The 27224-nt window shown below is 46.1% G+C and overlaps 1 protein-coding gene across 1 annotated transcript in view; it reads left to right on the top strand.

Moving 5' to 3' along the window:
• The window catches only part of taf3 (TAF3 RNA polymerase II, TATA box binding protein (TBP)-associated facto), a 54343-nt gene extending 35419 nt beyond the window's left edge, over positions 1-18924 (top strand). The window contains 6 exon segments of the mRNA XM_035427286.1: positions 186-2074; positions 10002-10084; positions 14524-14623; positions 14625-14810; positions 15870-15976; positions 18769-18924. Coding sequence (XP_035283177.1) covers positions 186-2074; positions 10002-10084; positions 14524-14623; positions 14625-14810; positions 15870-15976; positions 18769-18883 — 2480 coding nt within the window. The 3' untranslated portion in view covers positions 18884-18924.
• The last annotated feature ends 8300 nt before the right edge of the window (positions 18925-27224 follow it).

Genomic DNA, 27224 nt, shown 5'->3' with positions numbered 1-27224 from the left:
TTTTTCATCCATAGTGTTGACAGTGTTTTCTGACTGAAACTTTGTGTTAAAACAGTGAGTGTTACAGAGCTGTATTGCTAAAAGCGGAGGGAAAGGTGTGTTTGATTCATGCTGTCTGAGCATGCTTTGACAGTTTTTTGTGTATATGTCATCTCAAACATCTCTCTCTTTCTTCATCATTACAGAGGAGGAAGAGGAGCAGGTGCTTCCTGACATGGGCACGTCGGCCGAGGCCATGCAGGTCCCTCTGGATGAGGAGGAGGAGGACATGGAAGAAGATGAAGCCGTCAACGATGAGAACTACCTGGGCAAGAGACACCTGGACAGCCCGGACTCCATGGACATGATGCCCGTCCTGAAGAGGCCCCGCCTCCCCGGCTTCAAGTCGGCGGACAGCCCGGAGTGGGGGGTGGAGCCCCGGGAGCCGCTGAGCTCCCTGAACCCGCAGCGCACCCCCGCCATGCTGTCCTCGCTCCACTCCCACGACAGCTCCGGCTCCCTGACCCTGTCCCCCGAGCCGCCTGGGCACGCCCCCTCCGCCAGGGCCACGCCCCCGGCCGCGCCCAGGTCGGCGGACTCCAAGCCCCTCCCCACGCCGAGCCGGAAGTCCAAGATCACCTCCCCCGGCAGGCCCAGGACGAAGTCCCCCAAGAGGGCCAACGCGGGCCCTGCTTCCGGCAGCCCCATACGCTCGCCCAAAGCGGCGCAGAAAGAGAGGAAGAAGTCCCCGGGCCGAACCCGCAGCCCCAAGAGCCCCAAGAGTCCCAAGATGGGCCCCGGCAAAGCGGGCCACCCGCCGAGCAAGGCGGAAGCCCCGCCGAAGGCGACCCTGGCCGCGCTGAGCGAGAAGATGGGCAAGGAGAACCTCCACCTGAGGCAGAGCCCGGCCGCGGTGGCCGAAGTCAAGAAACAGCAGCTGGCGGAGGAGCAGCTGAGAAAGCTGGACCTCCCCGACAACACCATCGACGACTCCATCGACGCGGTGATCGCCCGGGCGTGCGCCGAGCGCGAGCCCGACCCCTTCGCCTTCTCCTCGGGGTCCGAGTCCGAGAGCGACGTCTTCTCCAGCCCGCGGAGGCTCACCATCTCGGAGCCGACGACGCCGAAGCTCACGATCAGCGCCAACAGCTTCGGCAAGGACACCTCCACGCCTCTCCCCATGAACGCCGTCGGCGCGTTGGGCCCCAGCAACTCGTGGACGATGGACGACTCCATCAACGAGGTCATACGCAAGGTCAACCAGGGAGGCCCGTCGGGGACACCCCCCAACACCACCTACCTGTCGTCCCCGTCCGCCTCCCCCCCGACCCCCGAGCCGCTCCTCAAGGTGTACGAGGAGAAGAACAAGCTGGCGGCGTCGGCCGACGTCAAGAAGAAGCTGAAGAAGGAGCTCAGGACGAAGATGAAGAAGCGGGAGAAGGAGAAGCAGAAAGAGAAGGAGAAGGACCGGGACAAGGGGAAGAGCAAGGAGAAGAACCGAGACAAAAGCCGGGACAAGGACAGGGAGTTCTTCAAGGAGGCCAAGCTCCCCTGGAAGGACTTCTCCGCCAAAGACGACGACCAGCGGGACCTTTTCAAGCCCCGGGACGCCGACGAGCCGGCGGCGCCTAAGGTGAAGTCTCGAGACGGCGGCGGCTCCAGGAAGGAGAAGGACAAGCACAAGGACAAGAAGAAAGATAAAGAGAAGAGCAAGAAGGATAAGGAGAAGAGGGACAAGGGCAAAGACAAAGGCAAGGAGGAGAGGCAGAAGGGGTCCTCGGCCGGCCTCGCCCTCAGCCTGAAGGAGCCCCCACTGTCGCTCTTCAGCCCCGCCGCCTGCCTCCGCCTCCCCTCCATGCTGCCCCCGCTGCCCCCCATCCTCCCGGACAAGGACAAGACCAAGGAGAAGGACAAGAAGAAGGACAAGAAGGAGAAGAAAAAGAAGAAGGACAAGGAGAAGGAGAAGGAAAAGGAGCGCGAGAAGGAGAAGGCGAAAGAGAAGGAAAGGGAAAAGGAGGAGAAGAAGAAAGAGAAAGAGAAGGAAAAGAGGGAGAAAGAGAAGGAGAAGGAGAAAGAAAAGCACAAGTTGGAAAAGGTATGTTCCCGTTCTAAGGATGCTTAATGAAGTGAGGGCAGTAACTTAGCTTTGGACATATTCAGGTGTTACAATTTAATATTGGGAATACAGTGTTTATTATCAGACGTGAATGTTTGTGGAAGTTTCTGACTGTGCTTGACTGAAGACTTAAGATCAGTTTTATTATAAATTTGTCCATGGTACAAAATGTTTTTACCCCCAAAGTAGGTGTGTAAATGAACTGATACGTGCTATGAGCAGAAAACACACTAACTGCTGAGTGCAGCATTTTTCATTTTGTTTTAAGGCGATCGAAAGCTAGTTGCCAGTTAAAACTTCGTCTTGGTGTGAGCAACTGATGTTATTTCGCATTTCACAGGCACTGTTCCCGGAGAATTCGTACCCCGAACCTTCTGTTTCGGTGTTTTTTTTTTCCCCCCCGTTCCTCGTCTGGTGCGAGATGCTCCAGAGGGCCACGGCTATCAGCGCGTGTGTAAATCAAACAGCGCATAATGCGGTCTGACCGTTCCTCTGTTGTGTCTCACAGGCTGCTCTGTTTACCTACGGCAGATTCGGTGTCTATCTCCCCGGTGCTTGTGTGTTTGTTCTGAGCGAAAGACGCTCCCTTTTTTTTATCTCTCGCCGTCGTCCAATCTCTCCCGTGCTCTGTCGGACAACAAAATGCATCTGTAATGTATGTTCAGCACATAAGATCGCTCGGAATTGATTTGCATAGCTAAGTTGCAAAATCCCTCTTTTCTATTTATTTTTTATTATTATTTTTAAGTTTTTCGCTCCTGAGAGATTCTGGGGGGATTCTGAAAACGATTTTTTTTTTTTTTCTCCGCCTTTCCTCGTAAATCTCTTGATCACTTTAATTTTTTGCAAGGCTGCTTCGCCGGTGTCCTGGAGAAGAAGAAAAAAAACGAGAGCGAGAGAGAGGGAGCGAGAGGGAGAGAAAGAGAGCGAGGGAGAGACGGAAAGAGACGGAGAGAGAGAGAGAGATGGAGAGAGAGAGAGAGAGAGAACTGGAGAGTTAAGGCTTTATCAGCGAGTGCCCTGAGGTATGCGGCGAAGGAGCTAAATCCTGAGAGATTAGCAGAAAAATGCAGCACACTGCAGTAAGGGGCTTATGCCACCGCTTGTATTAGTTCAGGTGAAAAGAGTATTGCTTTTACATAAAACTGGACAAATCCACCGACAATGTGTTTCCCGTCGGGCCACAATGGAATCTACTATCTCTGTCTTTCACCTCCTGTCTTGTGAGTTCAGTAAGCTTTGGGATCTAAATACTATTCTCAAGCAGACCACACTCAGAGCTGCAGTTGCGATGCTGTATTTTCGATGTGTATTTTGGGGGGGGGGGATTCTTTTCCTCACTCCCCAAGTTTATATTTTAAGTTGACTGTACGGAGCAAACTGGTTTTCTTGGACATAGTGTTTTCATTATGTCAATGCGCAGCACAAATTTATGTTCAGCTTTTATAATGAATGGCCTGTTGAATGCTCATTTTTTGTCGCCAAAAGATTTCCCTTTAATTCCACTGTAGTCACATGTTCCTCGTGCTCTCAGTCATTTCTTAATAATAATAATAATAATAATAATAATAATAATAAATGGTGTGTGTGCCCTGCGATAGCTTGTTGGCCTGTCCAATGGTGTATTCCTGCCTCTCACCCAATGCACGCTGGGATAGGCTCCAGCACCCTCCGTGACCCTGACCAGGATAAGCGGGTATAGGAAATGGATGGATAATAATAACAAAATATTTTTTAGTCAAAAAGAGGAAGTAATGTTAAGGAGAATTAAATTACTGCAAGGTATGAGACAACATGGTTGATACGCATTCCAGGCCTAATCTGTCATGTGACTGAATCATAATTCTGGCACATTTTGGACACTGATAAAATACAGATGATTTGATAAAAACATTGATTCGACAGCAGAATGTAATGCAGCATTCAATTCACATTTCTTACCATCAGTTTTCCTTCGTAAAATAGGTGTGTACGTGCTGTCCTTGTGCTGATTATCAGATCCGATCAATGCATTTTTTGTCAAGTGCATAATACTGCTTCAGTGGGAAGCAATGCGGAATTAAGAATTATTTTTCTTTGCGGTATATTGTAGCAAAGCCACTGACACTGACTTGATAATGTGTCAGAACTGAAGACGTCAAGGTGATGTTACATAGATGAATTTGAATGAACGCTAAGAGAATCGATTAGACCTACTGTTAGCTCGCTCAGTAGCTACAGTATCTAAGCAGCTACAATGCCAAACAAACTATATTCTTTTATTTTAAGTTCAAGATACATTAACAAACCGTGTAGCATATTTCCAGTAAAAATGTGTAGCTTGCTGTCACTATAATGAAATCGTCCTTCTATTTCTTTGCAGTAAATCTACTTGCATGAATTGCAGAAATATCTTAATTCTAAAACGCTATTTCTGTTTACTTTTTTCAATTACTTGCTGTACGTGCTTGTAAGTACTTACTACAAGCAGTCTGACGATTCTTGTAAAGCATTATGGGGAATTACATGGCTGGCCATTCATTTCTGGGTTAAAAAGTAATACTTGCCCAGGGCTAATAAAACCAGGTGTGAGAAAAGTGAAACTACTTGGCCGCTTGCCTGATCGGACAAGTGACTATTAAGGGCTAACTCACAAATTTAGCTCATTCAGATCTCCATTTTGCAGCGTCACACTAGTGCAGACGCTGAGGAGTGCGAAAAGGGGGGGGGAAAAAAAAGGTTGCGAGGCAGGTGTCACGACGGTTACATGCTGTCCATTGTTTTAAAAAAAATAATAATTCTGAAAATGCGCTTCTGCCTTTATGACTGAGTTGAGTCCATTTATAATCAGTGAGTTGGAAGCAGGTGGTAACTCCGGCATAATGAATCGAAAGCAGCGGTACCTTCCCTTCCAATAAACCGTGCCTTTTACTGCGTCTCCGGGCATAATGATAGATTAATTCATTAAAAGCGGTTGAAGCGGTTTAAGTTGAACTGGGCAGGCAGAAGCCGCCTGGCCAATCGCTGACCGCCGCTCGCTTTTAACGTTTCTTTCGGTGTTCTTTTATGACGTGCAAGAACCGTCCCTGGCCTGCGTTGAACTCACGGTTTGCTCTGTGTGTCCTTCTCGCGCCTTTCCTGTTCAGTAGTGTACGGTTTCTCCGTAATCAGCACACAGACACTACATTCTATTTGACCACAACTTTACAATAAGTACTTTACCATATATATATTGCATTCACCTGTCCTGTTGCATCTTAAAAAATTGTGTTCTAATAGGATCAATGTTTATATCAGATTGATATTTTTTTATCTTATAAAATTGTTACTATTAACTAGAAAATTTGTACCCCTTCAAAATAAGTCTAGGCTAACATGAGTAACTATTTCAATTATGCTTGAAATTAAAAGGGTGTCTTTTCACTTCAATTTCAAAGTTACAGACATTTCAGGGTTACAAATGACCTCCATTCCTGAAGCTTGCATTTCCAAGGTTCTGCTGTATAAACTGTGTAAATGGTTATTTATTGTTTGTAGTAGATAAGGTTCTAAAGGCTAATGCTTAATCTAAGATTAATCTTCATCTGATGCTTAGTCTAATCATTTTAATATTTTATCAGTATCTGATGATACCTGATAATAAATAAGTTCAAGCTCAATGTTATTACAGAGGCTTTGCAGTTTTCATGCCCTTCATTTCACACATTTACATTTCTCTATCCAGGTAAATGTACATTTATTTGGGCAAGTTTCTCACTGACTTGCCCGACTTGGGAAAATAGGAAAAGAGCTTGCGTTTTTATTTTGTGTGTTTAGACATAATGAGAAATCATAATTTATGAGACATAATTTAGCCTACAAAATGAGGAATCAGTAGTTCTTGAAGCTAGCGTGTTACTGAGTGACTTAACGTGCCGCTTTGCTCCGTGGTATCGGCCGTTACTTAGCTTAATTGAACGGTCTGCCGAGGGGAGAACATCGTCGTAAATTCAGAACGAAGCCTTCTTTGGCGGACTCATCGCAGTGGAAGCGCAATGGATTTGATTACAGGATTAAACTCATCAAAATTCACGGAGGGATGCAGTTAACTTCACTCACAACTACCGGAAAACAATTTGGAATCGCTGAGCATTCATTACACCCGTGCTTTTCGCAGTGATCTTTTTGTTTTTTTTTTACTCTTAAATTACCAGGCCCATCTCGAGTCACGCGTTGATACATATCGCACTCCATTCATTTAGAGCCACGGTCCAGATCGTGAAGTTATGGGATTGCAATCTTTGATACAGTGTTCGATCGCCTGATCCCTAATAATTGCATCATTAGATAACATCGTTTACCTCTCTTAAAGCAACATTGGATAATTGCAGTGTGCTACGCATTGTCATGATGGGACTGTTAAAACATTTTTGTTTAATTTAGTGAAGGTCGATCCATCTTTCGGTGGTGTGCTTTGCGAAGTGTGCCACAGGGATCGGTTTTGGGACCTTTGCGTTTCCTTATTTACTTAAATGATTGTGATAGAGGTCGCAAAATAGTCACATTAGTTGAAATAGTTACATTTGCTGTTGACACAACTCTCAGAGGTTTAGAAAACAGTTTGAAATGTATTAAAATAAGCCGAGAAGACTTTAAAAGAATCTGGAAGTGGGATGAAACATGGCAGAAACATGGCAAATGACAGTAAATATAGCTAAATGTGAAGCTCTGAGTGTTGGAAATAACGCTTTGACACAATTATACTACAATAGGCAGAAAATTATGAAAAATTAGAATTTACTTGAATTTAGTCTATCAGTATCTATATCCATTATGTTGTTAAAAAAGGCACAAATAATGTTAGGCTACATGTCAAATTATTAAGTAGAAATCAAGCGAGGCTATGGTAATATTAAGAGTTGTTTGTGTCTTCCATGCTCTTGCAGTGTTCAAATCCTTACTTAGACAGCCTCTTGGGTACTCTCAAGAGTCTGTAGAGTCTGCAAAAGACAAGCCAAGATCATCATTATTTATTATTGTGTTCATATATTATCATGGTGATAAATTGGTTTGAAGAAATTTGTTTCCTCCACCGTTGTTTGACGGCCTTATGTCAGTACATGACATTGTCCCTCTCTGATGCATGAGCTATGTACGCGCCAAGGGGAGTTGATTGCATTGTGCAGGCAAATGATTAAACAATTTCTCACTTCTATCAGCTTTGATAATGACGGAATATATTTACAAGAATTCAGTTATGATGGATTTGCGTTAAGTGCAGCACTACTGATTAGCCGCTTTGGGAAAATAAGTGAAGCTACTACTAATATACTCAACTCATCCCATGTCATTTTACACCCGTTGAACAGATGTCATCTCGCAGTTCCATTATACAGGACTAATTTATTATACATTTCCGTGAATACGCCCAATTGTCGCATTCTTTTTTTTTTTGATGAATGTGCTTTTAACTTTTGCTTCACTGATTGCTAGGACAAGGTATAAACAAGATAAGCAAGCAAGTGTAGTACCTTGTCAAAGGCAATGCCAGGGCCAAAACTTAACTCTCAAAAGTGGGATCCAGAGGGATTATCTGGCTTTTGGTTTGTTTGCTTCTTCTTTTTCCATCTTCAGTGAGTGTGTGGCCTTTTATTTCATCAAAAAAACCTTGTGGCTTATGACATGACAAGAAAAATATGAATAAAAAAACATTAAAAAGTGAAATGGCTTGTAGTAGGGTTAGGAGTCTACTGTTGACAGGTGTGCGTTTGTTTGGCTATATTCCAAACGGAATATACCAATTGGTGTAAATTTATCAAATGTGGCTTTAAGATAATAGTAGGACATGCAGTCCACAGTGTTTTAAATATAGACAGTTCATCAGCCTGTGATGTTTTGCCTTTCATACTTTGCAGCCAACATCACTGTTGTTTTCCCAGAACTTCACACTGGTATTGCCAGTAGTCCCATGTCCCTGTGTGAGAGCCGGGAGTAAATGTATTAGGCCTGGCCCTTGTTCCAAAGGGAAGAAGGCGTAACGTTTAAACATATAGGTTTCAGGCCGTCTCTTTTTTTAGCCATTTCAAAAGCCCAAAGGCCAAATCTCCAGCGCTATTGTACATCATTTATTAACATAATTAATCAATTTTACACCATTAAGCGGGCCCGTAGTGTTCAACGTGCGTTTCCTTTTAAAGATTGGCTTTGACTGAGTGGGGTACATCGAGATACAGTGCAGGTTAAGTGGGAAGCAGGAATTTAGGATAGCGGCGGTCGTTCGGTCCGTCTGAGCCGTTTAATAGATAATTAGCATGCAGAGATAGCGGGTATCTGCCTGTGCCGTAGCCGTGACCCGGCGCCGTCCCCTCCGATTGAGTCCTTATCGTGCAGGTGCACGGCCGCGGTCCTGTCGTCAGGGGGCGGTCGCCCCCCAGCTCCCCGATGGAAACCGCGGAATTAGGCTCCGTCCCTGGGGGGTCCCCTTAAGCAGGCCCCCCCCCACCCCAGGCACCCTGCGCCATTTTTGACCCCGCCGCACCCGCTCGGCTCCGAATCCCGTAAGCGCTTAATTTTAAGAGTCGCTCACGCTCCCCTCTTTCCGATCGCGTCCTCTGGCGCGTATCCGCTAACGTCAGCTGCCGTTAACCCGGTCCAGTCCGGTCCCGTCCGGTTCGTCCCGGCCGTAAAAGGGGCGTGGCCAGCCGCTTCATCCGCCCTGACAGCGACCGTTATCGGCCCTTTTGTCTGAGCCGACTGGGATCTGGGAGATAAAATTAGCCGCTCGTAACCGTGGGAGCAGCCTCCCGTAACCAGGACAGCAGGTAGCGTTTTTGTCTGCCGCTTCTGTCTCGGAGTGACTCACGTTCCCGTGCATTGTGCGCATGGTAATGCGTTGGCGCCCACCGTTCCTCGCGCTGTTTTCGCCGCCGTTGTTTTTTTTTTTTTAATGATGCAACTCGACAGACATTTTTTGTTTTTTCCTACACATTTCTGTTTTTGAGGGGAGAGGGACGGGGGGTGGGGGGGGGGGGGGGGGGAATAAATCCACAAAGGTTTTGTAATAAATGCATCAGCGACAATAAAAAAAAACGCGACATTAGAAGGGGAGAAACAAACGTGTTTCTGTGTTAAACAATTAGTGCTGGAGCTTTATCCCGGATCCCTGAGTAACAAAGGGCTGGCAGCGACAGGGGGTCGCCCGCCACAAAAACAGCATCGCTGCCGCTAAGCTGCAGCTCAGCCCCACAGTGCAGCACAGCCCTACAGCCCCACAGTGCAGCACAGCCCCACAGTGCAGCAAAGCTCCACAGTGCAGCAAAGCCCCACAGTGCAGCACAGCCCTACAGCCCCACAGTGCAGCACAGCCCTACAGCCCCACAGTGCAGCAAAGCCCCACAGTGCAGCACAGCCCCACAGTGCAGGAAAGCCCCACAGTGCAGCACAGCCCTACAGCCTCACAGTGCAGCACAGCCCCACAGTGCAGGAAAGCCCCATAGTGCAGCACAGCCCCACAGTGCAGCACAGCCCGGTTCCTCTCTGCCTGTCTGTCTGTACTGCAGTTGCAGTTATCCACCTGCCTGTCTGTACTGCACCGTCACATTTACCAACTACCTGTCTGTACTGCACAGTCACATTCATCCCCTCGTCTGTCTGTACTGCAGTCATATTTACCACCTGTCTGTCTGTGTTCTATTGGCTCTTTTTAGGCTTTCAGCCTAAAAGGGCGCCACTTTTGGTGTTTGTTGCTTCAATACAAATGTATGAGTAAGCAAAAAAGTCCCACAATCAAGAGCAGCTCTGGGAACTAAGAGGCTGGTGGAATCATTCTCAGCATTCTGGCTGACCGTCAGCCTCAAACCCGACACGGTCACGAGCCAGCCTGTAAGCAGCTTGGTTTCGCGGTCAGCCTAACGGCCTGTCCTCTCCTGTCCTCTCCTGTCCTCCCCAGGTGAAGGTGGAGCCCCCCGTGGTCCTGCCGTCTCCGGTCATCCCCAGACTGACCCTCAGAGTGGGCGCCGGCCAGGACAAGATGTAAGTATCCCCCAAAATTCGGGGAACACACTGCTGGGTTTGAAATGCTCCTTCACCTGTCCCTGCTCCTCCTCCTCTCTATGTTTCTATGCATGCATGCATGTATGTGTGATGTGTGTGTGTGTGTGCATGCTTGTATACACCCCCATGTTTGTGGTGTGTGTGTGTGTGGGTGTATACACCCCCATGTTTGTGATGTGTGTGTGTGTGTGTGTGTGTGCATGCTTGTATACACCCCCATGTTTGTGGTGTGTGTGTGTGTGTGTGCGTGCTTGTATACACCCCCATGTTTGTGGTGTGTGTGTGTGTGCGTGCATATATACACCCCCATGTTTGTGGTGTGTGTGAGTGTGTGTGGAGTGTGTGTGAGCGTGTGTGTGTGTTTGTGGTGTGTGAGTGTGTTTGTGGTGTGTGTGAGCGTGTTTGTGGTGTGTGTGAGTGTGTTTGTGGTGTGTGTGAGTGTGTTTGTGGTGTGTGTGAGCGTGTTTGTGGTGTGTGTGTGTGTGTGAGTGTGTTTGTGGTGTGTGTGTGAGTGTGTGTGAGTGGCGTGTGAGTGTGTTTCTCGGTGTGTGTGTGAGTGTGTGGAGTGTGTGTGAGTGTGTGTTTGTGGTGTGTGAGTGTGTTTCTGGGTGTGTGTGTGAGTGTGTGAGAGTGTGTGTTTGTGGTGTGTGAGTGTGTGTTTCTGGGTGTGTACCTGAGCCTGTGTGGTGGCTCTGTCTGCAGACAGGGCTCAGTGGTGGAGTGACTCTGAGAGTTAAGCCGGTCAGGCCTCTGATGCTGGTGTAATGTTTGCACACAATGGCGGTATAATAGGGTCAGAGAAGTCCCCGCTGGGCCCTTTCCCTGCCAGGCCTCCCCTCCGCGTGTGTGGGCAGGACCCGCCCGCCATCTCGCCCATCACCTCGCCCCTGCCAGAGAAGCGCCCGCGCCCGCCTCCCCCTCGCCCCTCAACCCTCCCCCCCACCCCTAAAGGGCAGCGCCCCCCTCTGCCCCGTCCCCTGCCCCCCCCCCCCGGCCGAGCCTCGAGCAGCGAGCCGCCGGCAGGTGTCCGTTTCGCGTCACGTGACCTGTCCCGGGACAGCCTGGGGGGGAATCAGGTGCAGGGGAACCCCCCGCGGGGGGGCGGCCCCGCCCCCCTCGCACGTTCCCATCAATGGCCCCAGTGTTCGGGACACTTAACTCCCCGTGACCCCAATCAGCCGGGGGTGTAACCCGAGCGGCGCGGCAGTCATTATCCGATGAGGGCCGGGCGAGCGGGGTGGGGGGCTAAGACCACCGGCCCCAAAAAACAGGCAGCGTGGGGAAGAATGCTGTGGAGAGAGGACAGACGTTGAGAGGAGAGGAGTGGAGTGGAGGGTAGATGAGAGGAGGAGGTTGTTTGTATTGAGCCAAAGAAAATGTTTTCTGACTTCTCTCTCTCATCTTCCCACTTCCTACACTCATCTGTCACTGAGCCAAAACTGTCACGGTATTAAGAATAAGGGAAGAGAATGTTTGGACATTTTCTTTTGATTAGGTTTTTCAGAAGTGAAAGAGAGGATCAGCGCTAACAAAAAAAAAAATCACTTGGACATTGTTAGTGTTGGTACTCTGTGTAGCACTAGAAAGTAAAAAGTCACTTGTGGACACTGGATATAAGTGCTGTTACTGTTGTTACACTTATGAGTGATGACATTTTGGTTGTCAAATGGTTTGTTCCTAATTATTAAATGTTGAATTTACCAAAAAAAAACATCCATTAATTAAGTGTCTTTGAAGATGTGAAAATAACAGGGTTTCAAGGTAATCAGGATATAATATAGTTTCTTTTCCTGCCAGATAGGAGAAGTAAAATGCTGCAGACCTTTAGAGGTAAAGAGATTTTGACGTTGAAGGTTGACGAGCGGGAGGTGTGAGGGTTTGTGTGGTTGTGCGGGCTGTGTCTTCCAGTCTGCGGACCTCCCGCGTGGCAGGGCCTGGCTGCGTGTCTGGGCCCCTTCCTCCTCCTCCACATCCTCCGTGAGCTGAGTCACCTGTCTGAGCCCAGGGCCTCTCAACACCCTCACGCCTGAGTCTTAATCGTGCCATTCATAGGACAGGAGCTGCACGCAGCCCTGTGTGTGTGTGTGTGTGTGTGTGTATGAGATTGTGTGTGTGTGTGTGTGTGCACGGTTGTGTTTGTGTGTGTACAGTATGCGTCTGAGAGCTTGTGTGTGCGTGCGTGTATGAGAGCGTTTGTATGAGAGTGTATGAGAGTGTATGTGTGTGTGTGTGTGTGTGTGTGTGTGTGTGTGTAAGAGCGTGCGTGTGTGTATGAGAGCGTGTGTGTGTGTGTGTGTGTATGAGAGCGTGTGTGTGCGTGCGTGTATGAGAGCGTTTGTATGAGAGCGTGTGTGTGTGTATGAGAGCGTTTGTATGAGAGTGTATGTGTCTGTATGAGAGTGTATGTGTGTGTGTGTTAGAGCGTGCGTGTGTGTATGAGAGCGTGTGTGCGTGTGTGTATGAGAGTGTGTGTGTGTGTGTGTATGAGAGCGTGTGTGTGTGTGTGTATGAGAGAGTGTGTGTGTGTGCGCAGTTGAATGTGTGTGTGTGTGTGTGTGTGTGTAAGAGCGTGCGTGTGTGTATGAGAGCGTGTGTGTGTGTCTGTATGAGAGCGTGTGTGTGTATGAGAGCGTGTGTGTGTATGAGAGTGTGTGTGTGTGTAAGAGCGTGCGTGTGTGTATGAGAGTGTATGAGAGCGTTTGTATGAGAGTGTGCGTGTGTGTATGAGAGCGTTTGTATGAGAGTGTATGTGTGTGTGTGTGTGTGTGTATGAGAGCGTGTGTGTGTGTGTGTGTGTATGAGAGCGTGTGTGTGTATGAGAGTGTGTGTGTATGTGCGCAGTTGGATCTGTGGTCCCAGCGTACGTGCAGTGGAAGTGGGGTCATTGTCCCTGAGCCTCATGTTTGAAAATCGGCCTTTGTTCTTCCCTGATGCCTCCATTTCCACCAGCATTACAGGAAGGATGTACTCCACTCTGCCTGTGGTGTCTCAATCAGGAAGCTTTTATACTGAGCTTTTGTCAAATGTGCAGTCGGCTCCCGAACGAATGAAAACACGCCTCTCACCTGCTTCCCAGAAACACGACGGGTTAACGTAGCGTCTGTACACATTTTTTTGTTTATGTTCCCTTTGACAACACAGTCATTTTCAAGAGAATTAGTCTGTTTATGCAGGTAAAAAAAAAAAGTTCTGTGTAAAGCACTGCAGAGGTTGAACAGAAAGTATTATTTCACTGAAAATGAGAAGTTTGGAAGTTTTATACACATTCGTCAGAGGTGAGGACGCTGTTCCGCGTGTAGACACGGGCCCGAGGCTTCCCCAGTCGTATTAGTCGACGAAATGGCGTCACGGCGATCCGAATCGCGACAACGCGGCGAGTCGGGGGTGCAGGGGCGCCGCCGAGCCGGATGGCTACGCTTGACCTTTGACCCCCGGGTGGGCCGGCGTCGGCCCCCTGAGCGGCCGGGGCCCCTCCGCTTATCTCCGTACGCCAGAGCGCCATCAGGTAGGGGGGGGGGCGGAGTGCGCGCTGTCAGCGGGGAACGCCGTCCAGATAAGACGTTAAAAACGAGCGCCTGTCGGCCGAGCCGCTCAACCGTCACCGAGGCCGGCGCCACGGCAACCCCACCGGCCCACCCTGTTGCCGGGAGCGGGGCCGGACTCGCGCCTGTCCGTCCCGCTTCCGGACGGAGTCTGACTGCGTGTTCACACTCCAGCTCCATGCAGAGTGTGTAAACACCCTCCTGCATTCTGTTCTTTTCGGTGCTGAATTTTGCCATTCGGTTTTACTATACTCGTGTAGTGTTTTCATGGATGAGATTGGGCAGCTCTGTGTTTGTGGTTGACACAGGTTGGTTTTTGTGACGATGAACCTGTAGGACCGTTGTAAACCAGGTAGCGTGTGATCATAAGAAATCAGTGCTTTCTGAGTGTGATTTTGACGATTGAGTGATTGTGTTTAAGATGGGTGAAAGAGGTGAAAGGCTGTGTTCTGATCTGTGCAAGTTGCAGGGTCCCCACAATGACTGTGTATGTCAGATGACTCATTCTTTTTGATAACAGTGTGTGTGTTGCAGCACTGACTGTCTTCACCGATTGACTGTGTGTGTGTCACAGAGCTGACTCTACTCGATGTCTGACTGCGTGTCGTAGCGCACAGTCTCCTGAGTTACAGCGTGTCACAGAGCCGACTCTACTCGATGTTTGACTGCGTGTTGCAGCCCAGAGTCTCCTGAGTTACAGCGTGTCGCAGATCCAGCTCTACTCGATGTTTGACTGCGTGTCGTAGCGCAGAGTCTCCTGAGTTACAGTGTGTCACAGATCTGACCTCTCTGCGAGCGCGTGTTAGGACTCAGCCTCTCTGCAGCAGTTGCCAGTTCGCGTCTCGAGGCTGACTCCGCCCTGCTTTGTCTCTCCAGCGTCATCAGCAAGGTCGTTCCCACCCCCGAGCCCAAAACCCCGTCGACGCCCAAGACCCCCGCCGCCAAATCTGGACCTGCCGGCCGGGCCCGGACCCCTCCCCCCCGCCCCCATCCTCGCCCCGGTGGCGCCCCCGGCGGCGCCCACCCCCCTGCACCCGCCTCCCATGGCGCCCCCGGCGGCCTCCCCCGCCCCGGGCCCGCCCCCGCCCCCCGCCCTGGCAGCGGGGGGGTCCTCCAAGACGCCCGTGCGCAGCGTGGTGACAGAGACCGTCAGTACCTACGTGGTGAGTCGCAGGTCCCCACGCCGCCGTGGCCGCTCGCCTCCACCGCACACCTGTCCAAGCCCACACACACCTGCGCCCGGGTGCGGACGGAGGCCTGTTCACACACACACACACACACACACACACGCCTACTTTTGGCTTTACCCTCGTACGCCGGTTCCTCTCCGTAGCCTTTAGAAAACTTTAATCAAAAGCATACACGCAGCAGATTTGTTACTGATTGTGCGCCTGTACAATGTTGGCGGCACTTTGGTTGCCTGATGTAAAGCCGGGGCAAAGTTACACAGTAACATGAAAAGATCTTATCAGTTATAGCTGTACCGGTGCGACAATGACGTGGAGCACGTTCAGAACTGAACTGTGTATTACAGCAGTCAGGACAAACACAGCCCTTCATACTCCTTTTAGCTTGTCATTTTATGCGTATACTGTTAGCGTGTCGCACAACCACATATGCTATTAATCCTATACTTTAAACAATGTTAAAAGGTAAACACGCCTTTCCTGTATGATTCCAAAATACTTTGAGGTGTTTTGTATTTTGTCAGTTGATACAGTGAATTGTGTCACTGACTCAGTGGTAATTGTGTTGCTTCGTTAATCATGCTGTTTTGCCAAACTTCTCGTTCCTTAAAGTGCTTGAGCCCGTCAGGCTAGGTAGGGAGTTTATTGCATTCAGATTTTTTATATTAAGTAGCTATGTCTGAGAGAGTGCAGCAGTGAGATTAGCCTTATTGGCATGTCTCATTTTGTCAAATTCAATCCGTTATTTTCATTTATTTTGAACAGTGTATATTATTTACTATTTCTTTTATTTATTGTTTTCATGTATTACTGTTGTATTTTTATATATACAGATAATTTCTTTTCTCGTCCTGTTTTAAATTGTGATAGGGAGGACTTATTTGTGTTATATTAATTGTGATTGATAGATTCACTTTTTAAATGTCAGACATACAGTCATATTGCCAGTGCCTATCACACCAATATGGCAAATTGAAATTGAAGATGGAGCTCCCAGCCTAATGCATTTCTAATCTGTGTGGTTCTGACTCAAAGATCCGAGACGAATGGGGTAACCAAATTTGGATCTGTCCTGGGTGCAACAAAGCGGACGACGGGAGTCCGATGATCGGATGCGACGACTGTGATGACTGGTACCACTGGTAAGAGCCCGTCGGTACTCACCCGGTCCAGGCCCGGCACAGCCTCCCCGGTTCTCTTCAGGTTCTGTCTGGGCCAGACGCTGGTCTGATTTTAGTCTGAGCACGGCCCAGTTTGAAAGTCCTGCCTTGTCCAGGACAGGAGTCTAGTTCAGCTTGTCCAGTTTAGCAAGCAGTTCACAGTTTTGATAGGACATGCCAGGGTTTTTTTTTTTTTGGTAGCATTGAGATTTTGCGAGTCTTGGTGTGCGTAGCAAAAAGGTCATTTGTGGTCAGTCCTGAAAGTTTTCATGAGGCCTTCGCTCAGAGGAATTCTAAGAAGCGTTTTTATGTTTTTAAAAGATTAATTTCTCTGAATCTATCAAAATGGGTTAGCTCATCTGTAATCTCCTTATCCATAAATTTCTCTGTTTTATCATCCTTAAAATGCAGATGTGCACATTAAAATCCACCCCAGTCGGAGTCAGCGAAAATGGCTTTTCCGATTAAAAGTTTTAATTGCTTCAAGTGCATATTTTTTCCCAGCGATATCAAAACAAGCCTTTGGTGTGCGCACGGATTTGGGCTGTTTATTTCACGCATCATTTATGCTTTGTCTTAAACATCCTCTCTTAGTGAAATGAAACCGTTTGTCTGCAGAAAACAATCTTTCTGATAATAATTTGTTAATGGCAGCAGATCTCGCGTGCACACACTTTGTACTGCAGCTTGTGCGAACTCTAAACTAATGTTTAGCCCGACCACAATGCACTGCAGCCTCTCTCCGCACAGAGCGCAGTCTTCAGAGCTGTAGCGCAGAATATAGTTTCAGAAACCCTGCTTAAAATGTCACAAAAAAGAACCCAACTTAATTTCGAGGAAGTGTCGGACTGCCAATAAGGCTAGGCACAGTTTTGAGCATCGTCTGTACTGACAGAAGCTCTTTGGTACTCCATAATCAGGCCCGTCTCTTCACAGACCTTACGTTACAGGAAAGAAAAAAAACACAGGCCCGGTCCGCAGTCCTCTTCCTCGTCCTCGTCCTCACACCGCGCGTTTCCGCGGGTAACGAAACGCGTTCGCTTTCAGGCGGAAAGTTACGTCGTTAACTTTGATCTCCCGATTAAATATCCATGAAGGGCTGGTAAAAGATAATCTGAGCTGAATCTGGGAGTGTCTGGCGCAGAGACGCAGAGAGACGGAGAGAGAGAGACGTCCAGCGCGTCTCTCCCGCGTGCCGTCGAGCGTGTCGTTCTAAAACCCCTGCAACGAAGCAGAGAGTATGAAGCAACAGGGTTCCCTTCGACGGAGCCTGGAGAGTTGGGAAAAGATGCTGTAAGAAAGCTAGGAATGCCCATCCAACTGAAGGTGGAGCAGATGAACGATAAAGTTGTGCGAAAATTAAGTTGCACGCTTACTTTTATGTCTAGCGGACCTGAGAAACCACTTTTTCAGCCACTGCTGTTGGTTGGCATCAACGGTCCAACCTACTCTGTCCACCACAAGGAAGGCGCTAGCCAAAACACTGGGGATTTTTCAAGTCCCCACAGTGTCAACTTTTTTTCTGGGAAAAGCATATGCGATTTTATTGCCCTTAGCTATCGCTGAACTTTCCAGCTGTTATTATCATCGGACGTTTAGATAGGGACAGGCCTTTGGCACTCCCGGCCTAACAGATTTTCTTTAAATTTAGCCAAGAGTAGAACTACTGGGCTGCTTAAAGTGACGAAGCAGGAACGTCCCTTCCTTCATGAAGGCGCACTGTGGTCTTGGTAAATGGTAAATGGACTGCATTTATATAGCGCTTTTATCCAAAGCGCTTTACAATTGATGCCTCTCATTCGCCAGAGCAGTTAGGGGTTAGGTGTCTTGCTCAAGGACACTTCGACACGCCCAGGGCGGGGTTTGAACCGGCAACCCTCCGACTGCCAGACAATCGGTCTTACGTCCTGAGCTATGTCGCCCCGTCTTCTCTTCTCAAAGAGCTCAGGAGGACTATGAACGATACGCAGTAACAGGCAGCGATCGCAGAAGCGGCTCTCCTCGCTCCAGAAATCTGTCGCGTCGCTGCGAGCCGTTCGCTCGGGTTCTCAGCCGCACCCTAAATCAAGCTCCGGACAGCGGTTTGACGGATGCGTCCGGACGCTCCGGAGATCGGGTTCTGTCTCCCCGGAGCTCTCTGAATATATTCTGCAGTTTTACGAGGCGGTGCTGCGGTCCACGGCAGCGTCGAATCGCAAATCATGCTAAGAGATAAAGTTTAAAAAATAGATTGTGAGGTACGGCCCAAACAAAATGAGTGAATGTCCGTAGGTGCGGAGTTGTCACCCTTTGCAGCAAAACACATTAACTGCCTTCTTGTTCCCTCCCTTGCTCACTCTCTCTGTCTCTTTCTTTCTCTCTCCCTTCTTATTTACACTTCCTCTTTCTTTCACTGCTTTTTCTGTCCTTTTTCTGTTCATCAAATTTCAACCTCCATCTTTTTCTACTTCTGTATTCCCTCTCCATCTCTTTCCCTATATTCCCCTCCTGCTTCCTTCCTCCCTTCTTTTCCCTTTCCTTCTCCCTCCCTCTCTCAATCTTTCTCCATCTCTCCTTTTTCTCTGGTCTTCCCCTCTTTATTCTCTCTGTTTCCTCCTCTCCCCCTGCCTCCCTCTCCATTTCTTTCTCCCTTCTCTCTCTCTTTCTCTGTTCCCCACTCTCTTTGTCCATCCCCATCTCCTGTTCTCCCTGTCCTTCCCTGTCTCCCACGCTCTCTCATTCTCCCTCCCTCTCTCCCTTTTCTGTGACCCCCCCTCCCCCTCCCCCCCCCCCAGGCCCTGTGTCGGGCTCGTCGCCGCCCCCCCGGAGGACGTCCAGTGGTTCTGCGTGAAGTGCGCCGGCAAGAAAAAGGACAAAAAACACAAGAAACGGAAACACAAAGTGCACTGAGACCAGGCCCCGGAAACAGACCCCGCCCCTGCTTCCCCACAAACCCCACCCCCCCAGCACACAGACGCCGCCCACCCCTCGCCCCCCGCCCCCCGCTTTCGAGCGTCGTCACAGCAACGGTTCTCCGTGGTGCCGCACGGGACACCACCGCCTTGTGCCTGTCACGTGACCGCCCCTCCGAGGTCGCGCCTCCACGTTGGGCTAACCTCCGCGTTGGGCTCACCTCCGCGTTGGGCTCACCTCCACGTTGGGCGTCGGGTCTTTCGCCGGCTCTCCGCACCCCGCGTTGGGAACGGGACCCGCGCGCCTCTTCTTCGCCACGGCGTCGGCGGCTACCCCGGCCGCTGCCGAAACGGTCTCAGTTTGGAAATCCTACTCCCTCTCACCCAGGACCCAGATGCGTCGAGCTCAACCCTTCAGACTGGCCAGCTAGCTATACCCCCTCCCCCTCCCCCACCCCACCATCATTAGCCTACTGTTATGTTTGTATTATTACGACTATTTTTTTATCGAGAAGACACGACGATCCGTGAACTAATACATGCGAAACGACACTGAAAGTCAGACTGATCTCAGATGCTTTCCGGTAATGTCAAAATGGTTTTTTTTTTTTCCCCCCCACAGCTTGCCATAAAACGTGTATATACAAATGACTTCGTTTGTGTATATAAGTGTACATACGATCCCACAAACCAAGTGCTTTCTGTTATGAGTTTGACTTTTTTTGTTCCTTTTCTCCTGATTAATTTTTAACTTGAACAGTTTTCTGTAATTATTGTATATTTTTTAAAATGACAGTTTGTATTTCGTTTTTTTCTTCATATCAATTGCACCAATCTTACTGTAGTTGTGCTTGTTGTAATATATTTTATTTGCTTGATATTGCTCTATTAAAGGTTTCCTGCTTCTTCAAATATTCTTTCAGACTGCTTGTAAATCTCTCTGTAGAAAAGCTAAAAAAAAAGAAAAAGAAAAAAAAACTTCTGTACCAAAATATGCCATTTTAATTTTCCTGTCCCAAGTTAATTATGATTGTAAGTGAATTTTCATTTTCAGTGAATGCAATTAAATTGCCCTGGTTTTTCGATGCTGAGGATACAACGTGTGGAATTCTTCCAATTCAGAACCTAGTTAAGTAGTCTTAAAATGAAGAATACTGATTGTGCTTTATTCTAGACTATCGAATCAGTTCACTTAAAATGCACTTTTGTTTATAGAAACAGAGCTTTGAAAGAATTAATTTTCAGAGAGAAAATTGGTGTTTGTAAATAATCTTTTCATTCCACAGGAGAAGTGAATTGGGCCCTAAACATGAATGCTGCCCTATTTTATCGCAATTGAATTTTACTGCTTCTCAATTGACTTCTGTCCTCTGTTGCTCTGTTAGGCTCCTGGTTTGGATAGTTATCCTTTCAGAGGCTTCCTCTGGTAGATGTCACATCACCCTGCTGTTGGCTGGAAGGACAAAGAGCTGAGTCAGCGAAAATGGCGGGCGAAGCCAGGTTTTGGTTTTGGTATATTTTATGGTCTTTTTAACTGCACAAGAAACATTTGCAGTGAATCCAAATCTCCCCGCATATATAAAAAATCACCTGCTTTGAACAAAGGACCTTCATCGGACTGGTTTTCACCTTGCTCATGTGACTAGGCTTGATGGAGTTGGTTAGGTTCAGGAAATTGATACTTTCGCATGAGAAAACTGGTTGTGGGTTACCATGTTATAAAATGCTATAACTGTTTCATCGTATTTTATCACACTTGGCTCTAGAACATTATAGCCATTAGCAATGATGGCGGCAATGCAAGTACCGCGTTGATGCAGCTGTCTAGCTGCACTTAAATATATTGTTCAGCATGTCCGTTAAGGGAAGGAACCCCAAGAGTGAATCTCCCTCTTAATTTATAAAGGATAATGACCAGCTTGCATATAAATCGCAAGAAATATTCACGATGCTGCTTACGCCCCAAGGTGTAGTGCCTGCTTTTTGTCTTGGACTTACCTGAGAATTGAGACAATCCTGGTTTGATTTATTTTTTATTTTTTTCCTGTTGATGCAACCGAGTTGTGAGGGTTTTGGCTTTTAGCGATGACCGGCACAGGGAGGGCCCCGTTCGCACCCCGTCTGAATTTCCGAATTTGGCGGAACGTGCGTTAAGCTGGCCGTGCTCAGGGCCCGGGTTCAGCCGAGCAGCTAAAATGATAAGATAAAATCGAGGGGTTCCAGTCGTGACTCTGAAGTGGTAAAACTGCTGCGCGTTAGTCCCCCAAATGCGGATCAAGCGTACGGCCCTGCCTTTTCACCCGATCCAACAAGCTAAATGTGCTCCTGATTTTGTTTTTGCCTGGAATTGGCAGTACCTGTGCATGTGAATGGGTGGGTCATTAGCGTGCTTCATTGAAAATGGGGAAAATAAGAAACCAGGATTATGGTCGTTCCATGTGAATAAATGTGAAACCCTTTTCCGATTTTTTGTGGTATTGGGAAAGAGGCATCCTCCCGTGGACGCGTGCAAGGGCTTTTGGCGCAATTTAGTATTTTTATCAAAAATATTTACTGAGATGTTTCCTTTCAGGAATGCTGCCTACAAACCAGTGGAGAAGCCGTGGTTAACTTTCATCCATACAAACTGCAAACTCGCGGAGTCATTTTGAACCCCATTATGAGAACGTACAGCCTGTGCACACGTCTGTATGTGTGTGTGCATTTGTACGGGAGTATTTGTATATACTGTTCCAGAGCCCATGGTAACTGCCTCTGCTTTAACATCGGCTATCTGGCATCTGCCCATATGGTCTAAAAAACATTTTAACGACGATGTCTAGCTACCGTTGTAATTTGCGCAGATCATCAAAGATCGGGTGTGAACCCAGGCCCAATGCTGGGGTAGAGTAATGCAGATTCCTCTTTCTTTTTCAAAGATAAAAGAAATTAAAGTTTCTTTCTTGTAGTTTGTTTTTGCATTTCAAAGAAAGGTTTCAAACAGACGGTTGCAGTTTGTTGCACCGTATGACTGCTGATAAGTAATCTTTTCCACATGAACTGAAGTCTAAATGCAAGAGATTAAGACTCAGTGTTATTACAGACACTGGGAGATCTAGGTAGCCTGTTGGATAAACTTAGCTTTGTTTTGACCCCTCAGCTTCATCAGTGCTCTAATGCCTTTTTGCCAAAGCTGGAAACCATCTCGTTTCGCTTGTTCCCAGGTTCCTCCTTGGCAAGGGCTCACGGCATTACAACAGCGTGTGTGCATTTGTGCGCGTGAGATACGATGAACCAATAGTTCACGTGAAGTTATTCCCTCTGACCGTGCGGCTGGTCCGCTGTCTAGAGCGGTCTAAAATGTACCCGGCGGCTCAGAACCCCAGAAGGGTGTGGACGGATTGTCCTCCTGAGTTCTACCAAAGTCATACCCTCAACTCCTCAGCATCGCAGAGGTCGATCGAGGTTGGGTTGGGGTACAGCATGGGCAAGTGAGAGTGCTTTTAATTTTAAGGCCCTAGTTCTAGAGCAAAAGGGTCCAGAGCAAGAGGTTGTCTGTGCTGTACTCTTTGATACCCGTCCGCTTGTTTCAGTGTGACAAAAGTTGTAAAACGATGAAGAAGGAAAAAGGTTGCCATGTCTCTCAAAAATTAACCAAGCACACACAAGGCTCATGTTTTTTCCATGCAGCTAAAATATTTATATACTCTTTTTTTTTTGTAAAGAAAGAATGATGTTTTTTTGACATCATGGCAAGAGGGTTTTGTTGTTTTGCACGTAGTATGTAACTTAAATACTTTAAAGATGCGCGAGAGGGAAACGGAGTGAAGGGTATGATTCACCTGCACTGCGAACACAGGCCGGGTTTAGTTTTAGACTAGAAGTGGGAACCTGACGGACAAGTAGCGACGGAGATTGGTCAATCTTTAAGAGAAAAAACGTTGTTCAGACGTTGGAAGTGCAATCGCAGTGAAAATATAAGACACTGCCGAAGCATACTGTGAACGTATGGCCCGTGTGGTCATTGTTTTTGTTTATTGTGGTGTGGATTATTTATTTATATTTTTTGTCATTTCATGCAGATTGGTATCTTTTAGTGTGTTTACGGTCGAGTGTTTCTCCTAGAACATCTTAACATTGTGAAACGGCCTTTATAAATGCCCGTGTCCTTGGGAAAAAAGTTAATAAAGAATGTTTTTATTTTATTTTATATCTTTTTGATTATTTAAATCAGATGCCAGAACGACGTTAGGGTGTTTAGGTGATCAAATCTATCGACCAATGCCCATTAATACCAAAAATACATAAATGTTTAATGAGTAATTCATCAGTATATTACTTCATGGAATTTAGTTACGAACGTAGTAGATGTCCACTGATGTCCAGTATATTTTAGGCCTATTTGAATTAGGTTGAATCAATTTAGGTTATTATATTTAGAGTTAACATTTGATGTTACCTTTTAAATTTTGTGGCATTTAGTGACGCTCATATTCAGAGCAACTACTAGTCGTCATCGTTGTCATAGTAGCCTAGTATTAGTAATAGTAGTAGTAGACTAGTAGTGATAGTTGTAGTAGTAGTATTAGTAGGCTAGTTGTAGAATTTTATTATTCCTTCTCCCAAACTCAGAATGTTTCCATTTTATTTAGATAGGCTAATTAATGCTGTCTTTCAATGTGTTTTGTACGTTGTCTTAAACGTCTTGCGCATTTGCGTGAAGAATTCCTTTTTAATATATTCATTACACATTACTGGATCGGTGAAAAACTTTCACGTTTCTCCGGTCTATCCATTGGCGATCAATTTTCTGTGACAGTCCCGTTACTTTTCCGAATTGGGTTTCTAAGGGCCATTCGAGAACATTTTTTCGGGGTTTTTCAAAGAACCACTGATAGGCGAATTAGTTGAGTGTCATGTGACTGGTCAAACAAGCGCACACCTTGAAATAAAACAAACTGGCTTTCTTAGCCGCTGCGAAAAGGATAGACAACCAGTTCTCAAACATGGCGCACAATATTGAGAAATGTAAACGATGCCTCTGATTAAACGGAATCAAAAAGGATTGTGGGGAAAACGCATTTAGCAACATTCTGCATAATTGTCTTTTCTGTATCAGACCATAATGAACTCCTTTCCGTTCATTGTCTTTCTTTAAGAATGTTTCATATTTTGTGTTGCACTTTGCCAGTGAAGCAACTAAATCCCTTGTACCGATTGAATGGATCAATAGACAAAATAAATAGGTTGTCCGAACTGTGCATGTGAAGACCGTTGGGAGGCGTGTTAATTTTGATCGTCATTCAGTTATTGAACCTTAGAAAATAAAGCGCCCCCTTCTGGACATGATCCTTTACTTAAATACAAATAAAACCAGTCGAGCGCCCATAGAAAATTAATGGCATAGGCCTACTGAAAGTCTATTTGTCACGAAGTTATTTTTCACGTAGCATTTCGTTTTAAGGCTTTTGTTGTTGTTATTATTATTATTATTATTATTATTGTTGTTGTTGTTGCTGTTGTTGTTGTTGTTGTTGTTGTTGTTATTATTATTATTGTTATTATTATTATTATTATTATTATTATTATTATTAATAATAAGATATTATAAAATAATTATTGAAGACTGACAAAGATAACTTCTTAAAAATGTTTATCCAAAGCGTGTCGAATAAAGAATGATAAACTTTTATCGCACGCACGTATGCACGCACACACATACATAACCTACACACACACACACACATATATATATATATATATATATATATATATATATATATATATATATATATATATATATGTGCGTGACTGTAGGTTAAGTTTTGAAGTATGATTTTAATTATGTTTGCAATTAAGACTGAAAGGTCTGGTTTGAGATTTAAGATCATTAATTAAATTGCAGTAATCTGCCGTCTTTTGCAAAGTAAGCTTAAAGAAACTGGTTGAAACCAGACCCTGAAGAAATCTTGCACTTATTACACAGGCTGCGTGTTTCTTTCTTTTTCTTTTATATTTCCTTATTATTTTTAGGAGATTAAGCCAGTTCCATGTACATTGTGATGATTCATGTTTCATTCAATGAATGGCACCCTTGAGATCTTAACATTACCATTAAGGAGTTGGTCATTCGAAGAGAGAGGCTATGTCGTATTGTATTAAATAAGAGTTTTAGTTACCTGTCTGGTGACCATGTGCGTTTTATCGATGGACAAATGGAGATGTCTTTGATAAACAGTATTACCGGTGTGTTCTCGTGATATTGTTCATTTTAAATATTACTCCAGTAACATAAAGGCACCACACCCACTCTGACTTGTTGGCCCAGAATTACATGTGCTCCTGAGAAAACGTCAATGCTTCTTAAACAAACTCATTACATACATAACTCGTAATTAATATGAGGCTAAATGTCCAGGAGATGTCTTGACTTATAATAGCTAGGACTGTTATCAGAAGCGTGTTCCTGCTTTTCATGTTCATGCTATCGTGCGCACCTGTGGTGGAACGTTTTGATTACCTTTGTGAAACAGATGTAGCATTGGTCTGTATATGGTAGCATGCCCGTTGTTTTTAACGGTGTGCATGTAAATTAAATAAGTATTGTAGGCTTAATAGGCTAGTAGGCTAAGTATTTTGTGCATGTGGGTGTGTTTGTGTGCGTGTGCGTGTGTGGAGTCGAGTTTGGTGTGCGTGCTTGTGTGCGTTCGTGTTATAAAAACATTAAATTCATTTTTACATAATTAATGAACCCGTACAGGTCTGATTAATATATATATTGAAAGATATTTAGCCTACTCAGTGGATATTGTTGTATATTGTCTTTCGATTTTAACGAAGTGACTCCTTGTATTCTTCAAAATTACGATAACAGGACAGTTAATCCGGTTAGGGCTTTTGACATTATTTGAATCCTCTCCAAAATATGTTATCATCAGCAATGAATATATAATTTCCAAAAAGCAAGTTTTTTTCCTATATTTCTTTGTGTTTGCGTTTTCACTAGCGCTTGTCACTGTCACCGTGTTATAGCCTATTGGATGTGAAAAGCCAAAGGTAGGCCTAAATAATGTGTGTTAAGCCTTTATGGTATGAAAAAAGTGCAAAGCGAAAAGGCTAAACTGTGGCGCCCCTGCCCGCGACGTCATTGGGGCTTAACGAAGTCTCCTGGGATTTATCCTGATTAAATAAGTAAATTAATAAATAAAGTTAATTAACTACCGCAACATTACACCACAGGTAAACACGTCCTTGCGCTGCTGCGTTTGGACATCTTTGTCCTGTGAGACCTTATACTGCTCGGCGGCGCTATATTTACGGGATTGCATTTATTTCAACACACGTGTCCCGCAGCTTGTAACATGCTATTATGACAATGGTGTAGAAATTAGATTGCTAATGTATCTACTGGCGTTAAATCTAAATGAATTTAAAATGGATCAAATGCCCTACACATGTGGGTTTGCCCAGTCTTTGTTGAGTATTTCGATTCAAAGTGAAGGCTTCTCTTCCCATTTATTTTACCATAGGAGCAGAGAGCATAAAGGCACCTACACGAGGCCAGCCGCGAGCACAGCGGATGCTTTGATCAGAAAGGGCAGTTCATCTTCCTTCTCAGAGACGTCATTGGATGCTGATGTTGTTCGCGTGTGCACTAGTTTATGAAAAGAAAAGGAATGAAAAAAGTGTCATCATAAATGTGTGCTGTGTTGTGGATGACTTTGTGACGACCTCTGTTGCAAATGGGCTACGCACGCAGAATAACGGCCTCCTCACAGACATGGAAATGGCTTAGCGCTATCGCCGTTTCCGTGGCAACCATCTGAGTCCCCATCTCGCGGAGAGAAATGAGTTATGAAAAGGCTAGAGTGAAGCAGGGATTAAAACATGATCCTGGGGACAGTATGTCAATCAAAAGCCAACTCGGAAATCTCTCTCTTTTTCTATTACAAAACTGTATTCTTAAACGCAGCATACATTTACTTCTATAGGTGCTGCAGCCAGTTTATATTTAAACATGGATGATAATGAATTCCTTCATAAGTATACACAAATAAAGATCTGCTGTTAAAATAGGCTACACCTTATCTTCGTGGAAGTCTTGCAGCAACGTTTTTTTCGCAGTTATTTCTGTATACGTTTAAGAGTATAGACCACATAATTGATTTCGCTTCATTCGTAGGCTAATGATGCAGAACGAACGAATGAATTAGAATTGGAATTAAGATTTTTTTTAAAGTTGTTTATGGGAATTATCGGTCCAATCTACTCGTGTGTAAACCCGTTTAGTAACCTTGTAATAAACTCAAAATACGTTTTTATTATTGCATTACAGTTTATTATCCGCCCTTTTCATTTGC

Source organism: Anguilla anguilla, chromosome 7 (genome assembly GCF_013347855.1).
Source record: "Anguilla anguilla isolate fAngAng1 chromosome 7, fAngAng1.pri, whole genome shotgun sequence".
In the NCBI taxonomy this organism is placed as follows: Eukaryota; Metazoa; Chordata; class Actinopteri; order Anguilliformes; family Anguillidae; genus Anguilla; species Anguilla anguilla.
The sequence above is the reverse complement of the archived record's forward strand: the minus strand, read 5'-3'. Positions and strand labels throughout refer to the sequence as shown.